The 20062-nt window shown below is 34.5% G+C and overlaps 1 protein-coding gene across 1 annotated transcript; it reads right to left on the bottom strand.

The window, feature by feature from the left end:
* Window positions 1–185: 185 nt before the first annotated feature.
* LOC107800832 (O-fucosyltransferase 29) lies at window positions 186–6964 on the bottom strand. Its single transcript, XM_016624073.2, has 9 exons — window positions 6220–6964; window positions 4737–4827; window positions 4498–4574; window positions 4280–4368; window positions 3983–4172; window positions 2447–2628; window positions 1737–1839; window positions 998–1326; window positions 186–882 (listed from the first exon to the last, which is right to left on the bottom strand). The coding sequence occupies exons 1-9, from the start codon at window positions 6442–6444 to the stop codon at window positions 471–473; spliced, it is 1698 nt and encodes a 565-aa protein (XP_016479559.2). The 5' UTR covers window positions 6445–6964; the 3' UTR covers window positions 186–470.
* Between the last annotated feature and the right edge of the window lie 13098 nt (window positions 6965–20062).

Below are 20062 nucleotides of genomic sequence, written 5' to 3'. Positions count from 1 at the left end.
CAACCCCAACCTTTGTTGGATTTATTATTGCTAACGACTGTGCTACGCTTCCTTTGGAGGCGTAGGATTGGACGTCACCAATGGGAAAGGCAAGGCAGAATGTGAGGAAGCCCCGTGGTCTTCAAGTCTGCTTTTGATGAACCAAACTGTCCTAATTGGATACACATCAAACAAATGAAACATAGTGAAAAAACTGCAGAATATATATCTTCAACCAGGCAACATAAGGCATCACTCTGCCTACAGTCCTATCTTACAGAACATATATGAACAATTAGCAGACCACCAGAAGTTACACGACTTGCTATACAAAAGCAGCAAGATCGGAAAAATTGAGCATTGAAGATGCTACCGAGCACTGAGACTCCAGCTTCCTGAAGTCATACCAAGTGAAAAAACGCAGCATGTTGGAGAGGACAAGATAACCATAACAATGCTAGCAAAACTGATAACCTAATCATGGTATTTATTTAGTCAGATAAAGGATTATCAGGGTCAATCTCTTCTATTAGAGATCCATGCCCTTCCCTCAATCTCCCTTTTCTAAATTTCTGTAAGCTTTTCTCATCCAGGTTACTGCTATTGGATAGGTACCTATATCTTGAATCCACGACAGTTGGATTCCTTCTCGAAAACTGATCCTTGTTCTCTTTGCTTAATACATTAGAATAATTGTATGGTTTCTTACAGATACACGACGATGGAAATTCATGGAACTCTCCACGGCCTGGTCTCATTTCCTCTGGATCTCCCATGAAACCTCTTTGGCATGATTTGACTTTTCTAGAGAATGTGGCCCAATCCATCTTATCTCGTGCCATGAACAAAGCACTGAGCCTTTTGGCATTTGGTCTGATCGTCCTCCTATGCCCCATGTATCTCCTTTGATATGAACAACAAAACAATGTTATCAAAAGGACAGTAATCCCTACCATGCTACGTTGCTAATGAACAGATCAATAAAAATAAGCATAAAAAAGGACAGTAATCCCCCTACCTTCTACCGGCGAGGATCTTTGCCATGTTCCCATTGTTGTTAGTGACAAAGACATCACTTTCATCACATACAATGTAGTCAATTGCAGCAAGTCGAGAAGAGTAGGGGAGAAATGGTTGAAGTTCTTCACTGGCAAGCATCTCTTTGGTATAAAAGTTTGGAAAAAGCTCTCTTAGAGGCTGCAGAGTCTTCTCTCCACCATATATTTCACCAGATGCAACATAAAGGTACGTGTCATTTTTGAAGCCAAGAGCCCGCAGCATAAGCCCGACTTCATGAGGTGTTAGTGGGCATTTCCCTCGTGTTCGCTCTTCATCGGGGCTCAACTCCTGAACCAACAAAATGTACAGAAATTTTTATTGGAGTTTCTGCTTCAGTATATCACCAAACTTACCTTTCTTGTTGTGGAAATTACTCTGAAAATGCAAGAATGAAGAATTCCCTGTGACTCAATCGCATTGCTTCGTTAAATATTACTCCTATGCTTTATGTATTCAGGCTAAACTCCAAAAGAAATAGCATTTCGAAATCCTAAAATCGCAAAGCAGAGACAATGCTCGAGAAGAATAATGAAGAGGCTGCTAGCAAGGAAGTAGGAGTTCACAAGCTTGCAATTAAATTACAGCTCTACAAATCCACCCTAATATGCACTAGACACCTGATAGCACAGAAGTGATATCACCTAAATTGGCGTGTAATAACAGGCAGAAGCGAAATTCTTTAGTGATAGAGATCTTACAGGTAAAGTAGCCCATCGTTTTCTTATCTCACCCAATTCATATCTTTCCTTGTCACCCCCACCATAGTAGCAGCCAGAGAATGCCAACATATCAGGTTCAAACCTAAAACAAATAATCAAGCACAGCACAGATGAACGACCAGTAGAAATCAAAAAGTCGAAGGGGGGTCAATATTGATGGAACATAAGTATTAAATGGCATCAGTAAGATTCTAAAGCTTCATCCTGTCTAAGTTGAAAACTTATGCCACAATTTTCTACTAATTTCTAAGCAATTGCCAATTAGTGAAAGCAGACACTCAAGTACGACCAAGAATGAAGGTCAAAATACAGGTCCCTTCTTACCAAAAGGGAACATGGATTTATAGCCGGTTCTAATTCATTTTATCTTTTTCTAGATAAGTGACTTTTTTTGTTGTCTTCATTATTATGCCACTGAGAGAGAACTACTAAGTCCTAACCACTAAATTGAATACTAGATCCCTCCCTACAGCACAGCAAACTTGAAGAGAAGTGCGTGTGAATATCTCCATTAAAAATTAGATATATACATGTCAAAAAAGATCATGCTAAACTTAAGAGACCTAAATAGTTGCAACTTCAGTTCTCAGTTTTACTTTCACTAACATTGCTTTCTTAAATTGCAAGGAAAAAATTTAAGCTCAAAGAATCAGAAGGTTTAACTGTTTAATGCACTAAGTCAAACTAACCTCAAGTGAACTGCAATGAAACGGTTTGCCATCTTTCGCATGCGCAACACAACTTTCTGACCAAGATTTCTTATGGGTTTTGTGAATCTTAAGGCATGATAATTCACACGGCAACGCAATCTTTGTAGCTCTTCGTCGAGGTCATTAGCAAGTCGATAATCAAACTTTGTCAACTGAAGAACCTGCATGCAATTCGGAGCCCAAACATCAATAAAATGGAAACATAATCATGCACTTTCTAGAATTTTGTTTTTACTTTAATAAGACTTGACCAGCTTAGGTGAAATTGATGGACAAGGGAAAAAAATGAAAGCTCAATTTGAAGAACATACTAAAATAGTAGGCATACCTAGTTTGTTATCTAATTGGCTAGGTAGACAACCTTCCAAGAATGATACTTTTTAGGAAAACATAGATAGATATGACTAACTCACTTAGAGAAAAATTGATCAGCTGCTAAAAATATCTGTTAAATTAATTAACACAGAAATTACAAGCATCTTAGGAGTCATTTGGTTAAACGGATACACCCGGGATAAAATGTGGGATTATTTTATCCCGCATTTGACTGAGCTTTTGATTCTGGTATAAGCAATCCCGGGACGGTTTATACCACAATTATGGTTTTATTTTTATGCCACTCTATGCGGGATAACAATCCCGTGATTACTAATCCTAGGATAAACCAACAAAATGACATATTTGCCCTTCTCCAAAGTTCTTTTCTGAAGTCCTTTAAGAAAGCTAAAGTTAAAACTGAAAATAAAAGTTATCTAGTGTAAAACTAAACACATGTTTTATAGTATACCCGTATATTACATCAAACATCTACGGACAAAAGTATATCCACTAAATAATCCAGTCAATATTTAATCCCTGCATTATAATCCCCATATTATAATCCCAATATAACTTGCTCACAGACCAAACGACCCCTTAGTAGCTCAATTTATTACTCTCTTTTTTCCAATAATCGTGATGTACAGGCCAGTTCGCACACACCTCGACTAACTCTACTTCCCCATTTACCGAGCAATATGATTTATTATCCTTTACACACAACCTACTACAGATGTCATGATCAAGTTAACGAAATGACTTTAACAAAAGCCTTAACGCTGAATAGATATTTATGAAACAAAAGACAATAAATAGCCAGAGTGTCTGACCATGCCATTCATTATCTTTAATAAATTCCAAGCCTGCTATTATACGGCTAGGCCCAAAAATAAATGCAAAAATGATAAATTTATTGCAAAAGAACTGACTGACTTGCAAACAAGTTTAGCCATGTCTGAAATTGAGAATGGTTAGGTCAGACAATGGCCTAAGCTAATATCAGGAAAACAGAGAGAGATTTAGATCTTATTCGAAGTGCATCTTTGGCTCTTGCAACTCGACATAGTGCTCACTTAATAGGAGGTCAGGAAGCAAATGACACAACATATCCTAAAGTGCATTACTATTTCTTGGAATCATCAGCTCTAACAAGAAAATAACAGCTAGCTTAGTACGTTATTTTGTGTGTTCACTTACCCGTCTTCTTAAGAGTATAGGCAATACTTGCTCTAAATAATATTCAGGCTCCGATTTTCTAGGAACTCGCATGGTATATGGGGGTTTTTCCATTGACGTCATGACCTTCTCTGGAACCCTTTTAACAATTGTGACATCTTTTGCAAGGTAAGAGATGAACCAACCAACATCAAAAATGTTGACAAAATCACTGCAAGTAAACAAGCCTCAGTAAGAAAAAATCACACACTTGCTTAATATACCATGACGTTAAGAAAAACACATTCTCTACCAATAAACTAAAAGAAGCAGACAAACCTGTCATCCTTCCAAAATGAATGATGATCCAATTCAGGTACAACTAAAGTGGCATTGAGTATCCGTGCAACAACTACAGCATCAGTTATCTGATAAGCAAGATACACATTTCAAATTTCAGATCATTGTGTGGAATTAAAATGATTAAAACAAGAATATCACAGAGGCCCCAAAGATAAGTGAATCAATAAATGTAAAGTCAAGTAAAATATACTTACACCAGTTCTTTGCTGGTTGAGACCTCCACTAGTTGCAATAAGCAGATATCCATTTGAAGACCGCTCATGCACAGCAGCTACGTTTCATTTTGGAAACATTATAGTGTCAAGTTAACTCAAGCCAATAACAAAAGGAACATAATTGATATAATATTACATACCTTTAGACTTCTGGAGAAAAACACTATGTACCTTTAAAAGTAGGCAAGGATACCATGTAAAAGCACTAATAAACTTACAAGCAAAATGAAGGCCTCTCTCACTGCATCCATAGTAAGAACTTGAATATCTTGATTTCCAAATGTCAATTTGTGCACGATGACCTCCATCCTGAAACATGTCATAGAACCAAAATGTGATGCTCAAATATACCTAGACACAACGCAATAACTTAGCCTTCGCTGGCATGCATGTTAGTGTCATAGCCACAAACATTTGCTTTTCCAATTAAAGTTTGGGTCAGATTACCGGCAATGGCAAACTTCTGCAGTATTTTTTATCTACAACAACAACAACAGCAACATACCCAGTATTAACCCGCACTGTGGGGTCTGGGAAAGGTAATGCGTACGCAGACCTTACCCCTACCTTATGAGGATAGAGAGATTGCAGTATTTTTTATCTAAAAGAAGAAAATCTTTCGATGACTCCTCTACAAAGATCTAGCACAAGAAATGAAGATTTCTCTCTTTAATATCTATGAGAGTTCATTTCCACATGAAGACACATCCCATCTAATTCTTCTACTACAACTATATGCCTCAATCCCAGGCTAATGAAAGGGGCTAGAATCCTCAATATGCATTCTGTAGCATTTGGACCACTCTGTTGATACTAAATAATTTAAGTGTTAATGCTAATTAGGGGGTCTTCGAGCGAAAAAAAAAGAGCCAAATTAGGAGAGCGTTCTAACGCTAGTAGTTTCCTACCAACATACAAATCTCTAACAAACCAAAAAATAAGGGTAATATAGCATTTTAAGTGTATTGACATTTTCTTTTATTAAGTACTGCAAATCTAACAGCGTTACTAAGATTTAATCCTAACTTGCAGGTGTCCCCAAAGCAGATCTTTTTTTTTCCATTGTGTTATTTTCTTCAATGAGTCCGTGTGTATTTCTAAGAGATAATAGGTCAACTAGCACCTAAGGATGTTGGATAGCGGTCAATAAAGTGAGGAGACCCATGAGGTCTCAGGTTCAAATTCCAATTGGGGCAAAAAAGAAAACAATGTGTGATTTCTTCCCGTTACCTAAGCTTTGGTGGACAGAGTCACTCGGTGTCTTTGCTGGTGGGAGGTAGAAAGCAAACGGTGGAATAGCCGAGGTGTGCCCAAGCTAACCGAACACCACCATTATAAAATAAATAAATAAATAAATAAATAGTAGGCCAACTTGTGCAGGGTTTCTCAAAAGATAGAAGAGCTCCCACCTCCCTTAACAAGAACACTAACACATACATTGAAAGAGGCCGGACATCAGCACTTATTTTCCACATTCTAGCTATATGTGGGAGTAAGGGTTGAAAAAGATCAAAATTTTGAAGACTGCATTATCAAATATATCAATTGTAGCTCATACTCATTTAGCTAAATGGAACATTCCCCATTTCCTCAATTTTCTTTTTTCCTTTTTTTCAGACCCTTTTCATCAAAAATTACACTGAAGCATAATGTTGCCACAACAAACAAAAGGGTGAAAATTTAACATTTTTGTTACATTACCAGCTTATAAAACCAGGCCCGTTTGACGAGTCGCTGAGAGTACCATTCAAGATTAGATGCCACGTGTCCAGTGAAGAGTGAAATCAACCCCAAAGCAAAAAGCATAAACCCACAAATAGCTGTCCATGAGATCGGCCGACGCGATGGCGCCGCCGCCCCCAACGACGGCCCCGACGGCCAAATCTTGAAAATGACACTATATCTCCACACTTTGGCCACCCCCATTTGTAAAGATACTAACTTTTGATCTTCTATTACCTTTTTTTCTCATACTATTACCATTACCATCAATAAATCATATAAAAACTAATAAAATGATGTAACTAAATTACACTTTACTGTGCTGTCTCAATAAATGAACTTTATTTCAGAAAACCCTAATTGGGTTTTCACTGTAGAGGTGGGGTTTCAACACAAATGACAAATCTGTGTTAACGAAACTGTGTAGAGCTTTTCTCAAAGGGGTGGTGTGTGAATACGCTCTGTGGATTCTTTTTTTCTTTTTGATTTTCCCAAGAAAAATAAAAGAGAATATTAGTGTTAATAAATTAAAATGGGAATGAAAGGAAAGGGTGCGTAAGAAGAAAAGTGCATAAAAGCCATAAATGGAGGTGAATGAATGCTTAAGAAAGTAAGCTTAGGCTTCGCTTATATTTTTTTTCCCCCGTTTATGAGGAATGATGATATGAGATGACGGTGACAGTAACTAACTAACGGCGTTAAGATTTGTGGGAATTGGAAACTGAAACTCTGCTCTTTCTTTCTTTTGTCTCTTATTCGGTATTTCGGTGCGCTACCTAATTTGGGACTCAATTAATTCGGATTTGTTACTTGTATTGAAAATTTTCATTTTGGGTAAAACGCCATTTAGTAAGGGCATCTTCAACCTTTCTCATTTTGAAAACAACTTACTCCAACTATTTTCCTATTTTTTTCCCAAACTCTTTTATATTCTTCTCTCTCTTCTATATTATATTATTATCTTTCATTTCAATTTCATTTGTTAATTTCCATTAAACAAATTTCATTTTTTAGTTTTATTAATTTATAATTTCCATAATTAAAATAATTTCATAAAATTTTAAATAATATAATTTGTAAGCAATTATTATAAATTAACTAATAATTCAAATAAAAGTGAAATCATTGCGATACAAGATTAATTAAAAATATATTACATAACGATAAAATTCATTCGAAATATTAGATAAATATTTAACTTCAACCTCTAGTATTCTCCCATAAATGATCTATTAATGCATTACGAAGTGCAAAATGAGCATCTTTGTCCTTAATTCTTCTATGTCGAGCTAAAAATTCTTGAAATCGTTGATTTTCATCTACTGTTATTTCTACTGTTGGAGTTGGACCTTCCAAATCATCTTGAATTGGTGCAAAAAAAGAAGTTTTGACTGTTCAAAAGGAAAAATTAAGAGTAAAAGAAATGAAAGAAGAAAATAAAATTTTAATGATGGATGTAGATTCTATTGTCGATCCCACTCGTCGTGAATTTATGCGACAAGAACAACAACGAATAATGTATAAAAGAAGTCAAGAGTATTCACAGTCACAACCACAACAATCCTCAGCTCCATTAAGTCAATACTATAATGATTTTGGTGTATCTGAAAATGACATAGGTCCCTACTAAGTTATTATGCTATTTACCGTAGTTTCAATTTTTATGTATTTTAATTTAATGTATTTTCAATCTTCACTTTTCAATTTTAGCAACATCTAATATTTTATATTCACACCTTTCAATTTTAAAAACATCTAATATTTTATATTTGCACCATTTATTTTTTGAGATAATTATATATTTTTTATATAATTAACCTATAATAAAATTAACTTATAATTTTACATAAAAATAATAAATGCAAGAAAATTAATTTATCAAAAATATACACCAAAGTTAAGATATAATATTAATATTATAAAGACATTACATAAACATAATTAAGTATATATAAAGAGATAAATTAAAAGATTAAATAATAAATAATAATAATAAATTGATGAATAGTAATGGGGGAGATGAATAGTGTACCCCATATTTGAGGGAACACTGTTCATCCCCCATTTTGGGGACAAAAATAGGGAAGGGTTGAAGCTAAATTCCCCCAAAAATTTTCCCCATTATGGGAGATGGGGGCAAGGTTGAAGATGGCCTAAAGTAATTCTATTCTCTGAGCTCAAATCATAAATATCTAATTAAAAATAGAGGAATATTTATTATCTCATCACAATTTTAGTAATGAAGCTTTGCTTTTATGAATGCCCATTCATGTTTGTGTCAATGGTTCAATTCGGCTGGTTATTTTATAAAATTTATATCATACCAATTTTTCGATTATTCTTTATGTATTAGCATAATTAGACTTTTCGAAACTATCTCAATCATGTTGGTTTCTCTTCTGTAACGGTACGATTCGATTAATTTTCGATATTTTTTAAAAATAATATATGAGAGTCACTAGTAGAAGTAGAATGCAATACCATACATACTTTCATAGGACTTAGAAAAATTGTCTAGACATTTTGACTCTTTAAGGGTAATGAATTAAAAAAAAAATGAAAGATAGCCAGAGTGTAGATCCATCAACTATTCTACAACAGCGTAAAAGAAACTAATCAAAGACGAAACAAATATAAATCACACGAGTGAAAAGATATTAACCAAGTTGGGACTCAAGAATAAAGTCTATAGAAGATTAAATATTCAAATGATAAATCTAAATCGTGCAAAAGAATTCGATACATTGTAGTTTACTACTCATAATCGCTAGAATAGTTTGTATCTTGCTAGTGAATATGCTGGAAATAATTTAGTTTCAATAGGAGTAGCATAATAGGTTTTGGAATTAGGATTTTGAGTTTAATTACTTGTTGGATTGTAACCGTTTTCATAATTCCAAGGCCAAAGAAAAAATTTAATGCTTTATTATTTTTAAACTTAATATATAAATATATTTTTCATATGTAAATTTACTCAATACGGTTCAGTATTTTTTTCGATTTCTTTTTATAAATAAAAAACCTACCCTAATTATCAGGTTTATTAAAAATATATATAAAAACATACGATTTTATTTATTAAAATAACCTATAAATTGGTCGGTGCGATATAGTTCAATCGATTTATTTGATTTTTAAATATTCATTGACACCCCTAGATTTAGGTTAGGCAAGTGGAAAGGGGTTAATATTGAGAGTGAAAAGAGATTAATAGAAAAAGAAATGCCATGAGAAAGTAGAACTGAAAATTAACTTCTTGAACTGCTTTCCCTAGTTCCAAAGAAAACAACCACTAAACTACAATTTAAGCCCATAAAAAAAAACTATAATACAATTTAAGCCATGATACATGCAAAAAAAAAAAAAAAAATCACATGATGCATGCTTTGAGTTTAAATGGTCTCAAGATCACAGTTTTTTAATACCGGGTCGAACTACTAGTTAATTTACGTGCACCTCAACTGATTCATTAGATTTTTACTATTTGCCATAAGTATAGGTGCCAAATCGATTTATACAGTAATAAATATTATTTAGACATATGATAATAAATCACCTAATTCTTTTTTTGCCTCTATTTCAATTTGAACCATGATCATTGAGTCATTTTTTCCTGGTTAGTATTAATTGTATAGCAAGAATTATACTTTCAAGGTAGTTTTTTTTTTCTCATGATATTTTTTAGATCGATTGGATCAATGTATTGTTGTAACCTGTAATTATTAGTATTAGAGTTGGATTGTTTTAACCATGTTACTTTTCTGTTAGATTTCCGGAAAAATTAATCTATTTATAAAGGTTTAAAAGAGTTTAATTTCAAAAAGATCTATCTAGATACATTACTGATGTCACATGAGTAGTTATTTTGTTGTATTTATTAGTTAGGTCTATAGGTGTTTAGAGGTACTCTATGATGAAAATTTAAGTGGAAATTTCCCTTATTCAGTTTTTCTATAATCACAGCAATTAAAACTTTACGTTACACATTCAGAAGTTTGGCCAACAATTTCTAACAACAAAAGAGGTTTATCCGGCACGCACAAAGTGCTCATCACAGAGTGCTCACTCGAAAGACAAGGATTGTAACAAAAATTGTGGCGATTGCGAGATTTCCCTCTTACCAAAAAAGAATTAGGGACCTCTTTTGGGAGTTTCTTGATCAAGATTCAAGCTTGCACATGCTTTGTCACCATCTCAAGAATTTCATTAACTCTTTTTATTGGTTTCTTTTCAGAATGAATTAATGTGAAGAAACATGTCATTTCTTAAATAGAAACAATTTAAGTACGAAATATATGCTTTCTTTTGTTAGTATGTATTCTTTTGCACTCTAGCAAATTAAAGCACAAGTGTACTACGGCATACAACACTATAAGAAATAGACCCTCTCTCCATTAATAGTACTATAAATTATTGAACTTTTGCAAAAATCCATGTCTCTGCATGGATGGAAAAAACATTGTCATTTTTGAAATAGAAACAATTTAAGCACGAAATATATGCTATCTTTTGTTAGTATGTATTTTTTAAAACTCTAGCAAATTAAAGCATATGTACTAAAGCAGACAAAACTATAAGAAATAAACCCTTGTTCTATAAGAGTTACTATAAATTATTGGACTTTTGCATAGTCCAAGTCTCTGTATTGTTATTGGGATATTTCTTGCCAATGGTTTATGCTGTTTTCCTAGTGTACTAATTACTAAAGCATTTTTTCCCCTTTATTTGAATGTATAATGTGGGAGAAAAAAATCTCCATATCCGGCTTTGTTTCTTCGTATAATATTTAATATGTAGGAGAAGTATATTTGTTTGGTCTAAAAATGTTAATTTGCCACTAAATATCAACACAAGATTAATGATTAATGAATTGAAAGTTGATCTTTTTTAGTCTATAAATACATCTTCTTTTTTCTCTCTCACACACATATATATACCACGATATGGTTAATTTCACAAAAAAATAATTCTTGATAAACATCTGTATTTTTAATCCTGATAAATAACAGAGACGATCGTGGTTTAAATTGCTTTCTTATTGATTTGTCCATTGAAAAGTGTCGTCTCACCGATATATAGGAGTATAATTTTTTGGCGAAGGGAGTTCGGGTGAACACCCTTCCGCTCCCCTAAATCCGCCCTTGCTTGTAATAGCAAAATAGTTTGTGATAGGTTGTCAGTCAGGCACCAACCCTCTGTGCACATTACTTGGTTATTATATATATTATTTTTCATATCAAAAAAAAATCTACGTAGAATAAGTTTAAAATCCTTGAAAATTGCTGTTGGGACAAGTGATCGAAGACGTGTGAGTTTCCTCGTATAATTAAGTGCAAGTCTTTTTTCCCGACATACAGTTATGAAATAAAACTAACTAACCAATTCAAGGACACATAAACGCTACTGGAAATCCAGGAAAAAGCGACCGCAAAAAGTGATCAGAGTTGGTCGCTATTGGGCTAAAAAGCGACCAAAAGTGCCTGATAGCTATATTGATGGTCCCTTTTATTTAGGGACCAAAGTTGGTCGCTAATTAGCGATCAACTTTGGTCTCTAAACTAAATGGATCAATTTTTCCAGATATTGACTATAAAGACCAACTTTGGTCGCTTTATTAATTTAATAATATAAATTTGGCGACCAAAGTTGGTCTCTAAATATAAAATACGTTATTTATTTATTTATTATTAATCATTAAAAAGCGACCAACTTTGGTCTCTAATCCAAATATTATATTTTAAAATCTGGAAACTAGAGACCAATGTTGGTCGCTTTTTTATTCAATTATTTATTTATTTTATTAAACTAGCGACCAACTTTGGTCCCTAAATACATGAATTTAATTTATTTTTTAAATATTAGCGACCAACTTTGGTCGCTATATCACCAGAAATTTTATTTTTTTAATGAAATAGCGACCAAGTTTGGTCGCTTTTTGTAGAAATCTGGGTAAATAGCCGACCAACGTTGGTCGCTATTCTCCAGAAAATTATTTTTTTTAACATGAAAAGCGACCAAATAGAGACCAACTTTGGTCGCTTTTCTGTGTATTATTTTGGCAGAAATTGCCTGTTTTGGCAGCTACACCACCTGCCAGTCATACCAAAACCCTAACAAGCAACAACAACAACAATTCAAACAACAATTCCAATAACAATACCAAACAACAACCCAACAACAACAACAACACAAAAACAACATTAAAAACTACATTAAAACCAAAAAAGTGTAAATTTCAACAGAACTACCAAACTAAGTTAACTCTTATTACAACCCAATGGAAAACAAATTGTATTTGTCTAGTTCAAATTGTCTAAAATTCATTCATTGTTTGGTACATCATTATCATCACCGTCTGATGAAGTTTCATCATCATCACGGTATTGAGAAGGGTCTACTTGTCGATGACGGGAAGAATGATCACGGGGAGGACGGGAGGAACGGCCACTTGGAGGACGGGACGAACGAGCACGGGGACGGGCAGCCTCTGGCGATGATGGTCGAGACCGGGGTATCGAAAAAGATCTAGCTAGGATATTTTTGATCTGCTCTTGCATGCTCTGGCACTGAGCGACCACGCCAATATACTAAGCATCTCTAAGATTTTCTCTTTCCTTGGACGCTTCTAGCTCGGATGTGAGCTTTGTCACAGTCTCCCGCATAGCGGAGAGGCTCTCCCTATCAAGTTGCTCGGCTTGCGAGGAAGTCCCTATTCCTTGCATTCCATACCTATAGCGATGGAATATCTTAGTAGGAAGGCCGTATACCTTCCCCCATTTTGGACCGCCTGCAGCCCGCGTCCATAGTCTTTCAACATCCTCGGCCGAAAGTTGGAATGGCGCGCCCGACTCATTAGGTGGCTGGCTGCGTATGAATTCCTCAGCTTCAACTCTGAAGCGATCCTATAAGAAAAAGTAAATTGAATTAGTATTTCAAAATTTATATAAAAGTAAATGAAAATACTTAATGAAAAGTGAAAACTTACATGTACAGTCGAGGCACGTCCCTCGACCCACCTTTCTTGATCCGTCTCTTTCTTCTTCTTCACAATATGAGTCTCCCTGAATAGCTCATCTTGGTTCATCGGACGACCCAACTTCTTTTCCTGAAAACTCATAAATTTTAATTAATAAATAGAATAGATATACTTTGAAAATTAAAATAAATTAAGCAATTACGTACCATTCTTCTTTTTATTGTCCCCTGGCTGACCGCACCTCCAGTGTGCAATGATCCTCCCTTCTCAGATGCGCGAGCTTTCTTTCCCTTTTCGCTCTTCTGTAAGAACTCTGCAGTAAGCCATTGCCTTTGCAAATCATCCCAAAACTCCTGAAGCAACCAGCCAGGCTTCTGGTTCAGCTGTCTAGCTATGGAGAAAGAATGCGACAACCGCTTGCGAGCTTTGAGATTAAAATTTGCAGCCACGTCCGCGCTATACTGGTGTTCCCATACACACTTGCTCTGTATTTCAAAAGTTAAATATTATATGGAAATATCATAAATATAAATAATTATACTGCTTAAAAGAACATTTATACCTTAAATTCATTGAAAATTGCCTCCTTCAGTGAGAATGGGAATTCACGCCAAGACGCATAAGGGGCATCATAAAGCTTTCTGGTTGCTTTGGTGATTATCCTCGTAGTAATATTACTCGGGAGGAACCTGCAATTTAATAAATAAAACAAATTAATATCTTAGTAAAAACTGTACAAAAAAATAAACATAAAAATAACAAATAACTCTTACCCATCACCCTCAGGGACTATGATGATCCTGCCATACTGATCATAATGCACCTCCTCGTCAGAAGCAGTAGCAGCATCAGCATCATCGTCCGAAACATGTGTATCAGAGGCATGTGTGGAAGGAGTAGCGGGGTCAGAGCTACTATCCCGCAAGCGAAGGCCTCCAATAGGTGGAGTCGCTGATGACGATAGATGTGATCCCTGTGACTGCGACATAGCTGCACGGATCGCAAGTGGCTGTGATACTGACTGCTGTGACCCGAGTGGCTGTGACCCGACTGGCTGTGACACTGATGGCTGTGATCCATGTGGCTGTGACATGGATCGATGCGATCCATGTGATGCTGCTGGGTGGGATCCACGTGGTAGTGAGGCAGGTGGACTGTATGTCGGACGCACAGTCCGATGGCCCTGTAAAGAAACACCCAGGGTCTGCACGAAGGTGTAGGGCTGGTGATGTTGTGGCAGCTCAGTATAGCCATGGGGTAGAGGTTGTGGCATAGTGATAGGCAAATCAAAAGATGGTGGAAAAGATTGATGAGTAGTATCTTCTACCCTCCTCTTTTGCTTCCTAGCCTTTTCTCGACCCTGAGAACCACTACCTTCATTGTTACCTCGACCCTTGCCTGTCATCTGCATAATATAATATGTGTATCAGAGGCATCTTCAATTTCGTTACCCAATCACAAATCTGCCGTCTTTCCTCCAAAGTGAATGCGTAACTTGCTTTGGGCTTGAATAACTTACCATTGTTTGTTGTCTGCAAGTGTAATTCAGGCTGCCTGCAATATTCTTGTAAGTCCATTCTAGCCTTCGGGTTATCCTTTGTCTTACCTTTAACATCTATCACTGTGTTGAACAAATTGTCAAAATAATTCTTCTCAATATGCATGACATCAAGGTTGTGGCGGAAAAGATTATCCTTCCAATAAGGCAACTCCCAAAATATACTCTGTTTGGTCCAATTATGAGTAACACCGTATCCGGGGAATCTATGCGGTGGAACTTCAGTAACTTTACTGAAGTTCTGGACCCTCTCCCAAATTTCATCACCTGAAAGTATCGGAGGTGGATAATCATATTCCAGTTTATTCTTTTTGAAAGCATTTTCATCCTTCTAAACTCATGACCCTCAGACAAGAATTGACGATGACAATCAAACCATGATTGCTTTCGGCCATGTTTCAAAGTGAACGCTTTACTATTTTCCATGCAGTAAGGACAAGCTAGCTTCCCAGCGTCATCCACCCAGACAACATTACATACGCAGGAAAATCATTAATTGTCCACATTAAATTAGCACGCAAATTGAAATTCTTCTTGGTTGATATGTCATATGTTTCAACACCATCGTACCACAATTGTTTTAGCTCATCAATCAAAGGTTGAAAATATACATCAATCAAACTTTTCGGATTACGCGGACCGGGGATAATACAATTTAAGAATATATATGGACTAGTCATGCACAACTCGTGTGGTAGATTATAAGGTGTAAGAAAGACAAGCTAACATGAATACGGTGTCGCAGATATAGAAAAAGGCGTGAAGCCATCCGCACACAGACCTAACCGAATATTCCTTGGTTCACTAGCAAAATATGGATATGTCCTATCAAAGTGCTTCCAAGCTTCTCCATCTGAAGGATGGCACATAACACCAGGTGGTCTTCTATTTTCAAAGTGCCATCTCATATGAGGAGCAGAACTCATCGACGCATATAACCTCTTTAGCCTAGGTATAAGAGGTAAATAATGCATCGCCTTGATAGCGACCATCTTCCCGCTGGAAAGCCTCTTGAAACGAGACTTTCCGCAAAATTTACAACTGCTTAAATTTGCATCATCTTTATAATATAACATGCAACCATCTTCACAACAATCAATTCTCATTGACGAAAGTCCTAACTTAGAAACTAATCTCTTTGCCTTATAGAAATCACCAGGTAATTCGATTTCCTCGTCAACTAGTTCACGCATAAGGTCAATGAAAGAATCCATGGCTGCTTGAGAAATATTCCAATCAGATTTGATACTTAGTAATCTAACTGCAACAGACAACTCAGAGTGCGGACGTCCTTCACGTAGTGGACGACTAGCTTCCTCTAACTGTTCATAAAAATGTCTTGCTTCATCATTAGGAGTTTGTTCAACATTTTCGTTGGGCTCACCCCCAAAGTGCATTCCAAAAGCATTCGCAACCATATCATGAATTCTGGAATCACTATTTCTATTCTCCCTCGACCTACTACTTTCACCAACAACCATGTTATGAAATATCCCATGGCTACCATCCATCTCTCCATGATTAGTCCACACAAAGTAATTCGCTATAAACCCCACCATATAAAGATGAACCTTAATTTCCTCCGGTTTTCCAAACTTCATACAGTCGCACTTAACACAAGGGCACCTAGTTACTCCTTCTTTTATATATGGCGGAAGTGACATTGCATGTCTAATAAAGTCCTCAACCCCTTCTACAAAATCCTCCCGCAATCCCCGCCGATTAGGATAATTCCTATTGTACATCCAAGAACGATGTTCCATCTATTTAAATAAAGCAAGAACAAATTAAATTAGTTAATTCATAGCCTAATATTTTTTTAGTTAACAAAAAGTCCAATTCATATCCTATTATTGTTGCTTCGTAAAATGAAATTTAACACCATATATAAATTAGTCTACCTAAATAGTTAATTTATTTGAACCCTAAAAGTATTAATAAGAACCCTAAAAATTGCAAATAATATATAACATGAAGAAATTGAACCCTAACATGGAGAAATTGAACCATAACATGGAGAAATTAAACCCTAACATGGAATTAACTTTGAACTAAACATAGTTGAACAAATAATATATAACTTTGAACCCCTAAAATCACTGTTTTTCGGAAAAATAAAAGAAAGGAGAGAGAAACTAACCTTGGGAGTGGAGGTCGCCGGAATTTGCTGCTGCCGTCAGGGGTCGCCGGTGGCGGGGGCGTCGCTGCTGCTGGAAGTCGGAGGGGGAAGGGGTTTTGAGTGTTAGAGGAGAAAGATTTTAATTTGGGGAATAATTTTGAAAGAATGGACCTGAAACCCGTTTTGGCTCCTGTTAAAAAAAATAGCGACCAAACTTGGTTGCTATTTTGGTAGCCAAATTATTTTTGACTGTTTGACCAAAATAGCGACCAATGTTGGTCGCCATTTTTGACCGTTTGACCAAAATGGCGACCAACTTTGGTCGCTATATTTGAAAATAAATAAATAAAATAATTATTTTCCTCTTATATATATATATATATATATATATATATATATATATATATATATATATATATATATCCTACAAAAGCGACCAAAGTTGGTCACCATTTTGGTCAAACGATCAAAAATGGCGACCAACGTTGGTCGCTATTTTGGTCAAACAGTCTATACTTAGTGCATAGTATAGCGTAAGTATATATATTATATATATAAGCTATATTCGATACGGTATTACCTAATACACTTATACTTAGTGCATAGTATAGCGTAATATATATTATATATATATATAAGCTATATTCGATACAGTATTACCTAATACACTTATACTTAGTGCATAGTATAGCGTAAGTACATATTATATATATATATATATATATATATATATATATATAAGCTGTATTCGATATAGTATTACCTAATACACTTATACTTAGTGCATAGTATAGCGTAAGTACATATATTATATATATAAGCTGTATTCGATACAGTATTACCTAATACACTTATACTTAGTGCATAGTATAGCGTAAGTACATATATTATATATATAAGCTGTATTCGATACAGTATTACCTAATACACTTATACTTAGTGCATAGTATAGCGTAAGTACATATATTATATATATATAAGCTGTATTCGATATAGTATTACCTAATACACTTATACTTAGTGCATAGTATAGCGTAAGTACATATATTATATATATAAGCTGTATTCGATACAGTATTACCTAATACACTTATACTTAGTGCATAGTATATAGCGTAAGTACATATATTATATAGATATATAAGCTGTATTCAATACAGTATTATAAGCTATATTCGATACAGTATTACCTAATACACTTATACTTAGTGCATAGTATAGCGTAAGTACATATATTATATATATATAAGCTATATTCGATACAGTATTACCTAATACACTTATACTTAGTGCATAGTATAGCGTAAGTACATATATTATATATATAAGCTATATTCGATACAGTATTACCTAATACACTTATACTTAGTGCATAGTATATAGCGTAAGTATATATATATATTATATATATAGACACACACGCCCGCTTCGTAGTACTATTCATCCCTTGTATTACAAAAGTGTTAACGACTTACATTTATATTATTTACATAGTAAATACAAAAGTGATTTTTAATTTTGACCATATAGAGACCAACTTTGGTCGCTAACTGTAAATGAATTTAATTTAGCGACCAAAGTTGGTCACTAACAGTACATGAATTTAATTTAGCGACCAAATTTGGTCACTAAATTTTAATCAGATTTATTTATATTTTATATAATATTTAAATTAATAATAAAAATTGTTAAACGTTAGAACTGGGTCCCACATTGGCGACCAACGTTGGTCTCTATTTCATTAAGCGACCAACTTTGGTCGCTAGCTTTTGAATTATATTTATTTATATTTTAATTTTTTTTAAATAAATATATATTTATTAAAATATTATAACTGGGTCCCATGTTAGCGACCAATGTTGGTCGCTATCAACTTATCCTTCAATTAGCGACCAACGTTGGTCGCAAGTTTTAAATTATATATATTTATATTTTATAAGTTTTATAAAATAATAATAAAATTATTAACAAATTTAATGTGGGTCCCACTTTAGCGACCAATATTGGTCGCTAATCTCAGTATATATTTGACCAAGCAAGTCTGACCAGTCCAGTCAACAATTTGACTAAATTTGCGGCCAAATAGCGACCAACTTTGGTCGCTAAAGTATTTCAAATATTTCTTTTATTATTTTCGGCAGTTTGGCGACCAACTTTGATCGCTTTTCTTGACAGACCAAATTTAGTCGCTAATTTTTGATCGCTTTTTACAGGAATTCTAGTAGTGATATAAACATGATCATTTTGGAATTGATGTTTAGTGATGGATGAGTAATAAACTAGTCCCCTTTTTTGAACATACTTTGACTGTAATTAGTACGTACTTGAAAAGGGCCCCAAAGAGGATGATGATTTCTTCATTTATTATTACTTTTTCTTTTGAGTGATGTTGATGATAATTATGTCTACTCTTTAACACACTTATTTTGGACAAGTTAAGTTGGTTTGTATTCTCTCCGATCTATAATAAGTGACTTTTTAGCCTTTTTATTTTGGTCCAAAATAAGTGTTTTTTTACATAATCAAGAAGGAATTAATTTTATTTTTCTAAAATTTGTCCTTATTTACATATCCCAATGTGCCAGGCAACAATCAATTAAGGGTAGTTTAGTGCATTTTAAACAAGAAACACGAAGTATATCACCTTAGGCATAGACTCAAATATGTGTGATATTTTTTAAATTTGTGTGCCAGCATGTGTGTTATACTAACAGTATCATGATATTTGTTCCATTATTAGTAAATCTAACTTTAGCTAACTAGAGTCAATTATACATTCTGCAGCATCTCTATTTAAAATAATACTATAGTAGTATATATAAAAGAATACATTAAAAATGCGCTTTTAATTTCTCAATCACAACTCAATGCTATTTTCTATCCATGAAAGACATGATTCTCATAAATTTGGTTGTTCTTTTTCCTTTGCAACTCAAAGAAAGTTAGGATATTGTGTAACCATGGAAGATGGGAAAAAGAAAGAATAAAAAATAGTGATTTTTCCTAAAGAATAAAAAATAGTGATTTTTTCCTTAATTAGTTTTTGTATGTGTTTTTTCTTTTAGATGGGAAAACAAAAATTGAAGTAGTAGCCTTTTCTAGTTACTTTCTCTTTTCGTTTCAATGCAAAAATATGATTGCGTTGAGTTTTACTCTTTTTAAAAAAAAA

This window comes from Nicotiana tabacum, chromosome 1, assembly GCF_000715075.1.
Source record: "Nicotiana tabacum cultivar K326 chromosome 1, ASM71507v2, whole genome shotgun sequence".
NCBI lineage: Eukaryota > Viridiplantae > Streptophyta > Magnoliopsida > Solanales > Solanaceae > Nicotiana > Nicotiana tabacum.
This window is presented reverse-complemented; position numbering and strand designations above follow the sequence as displayed.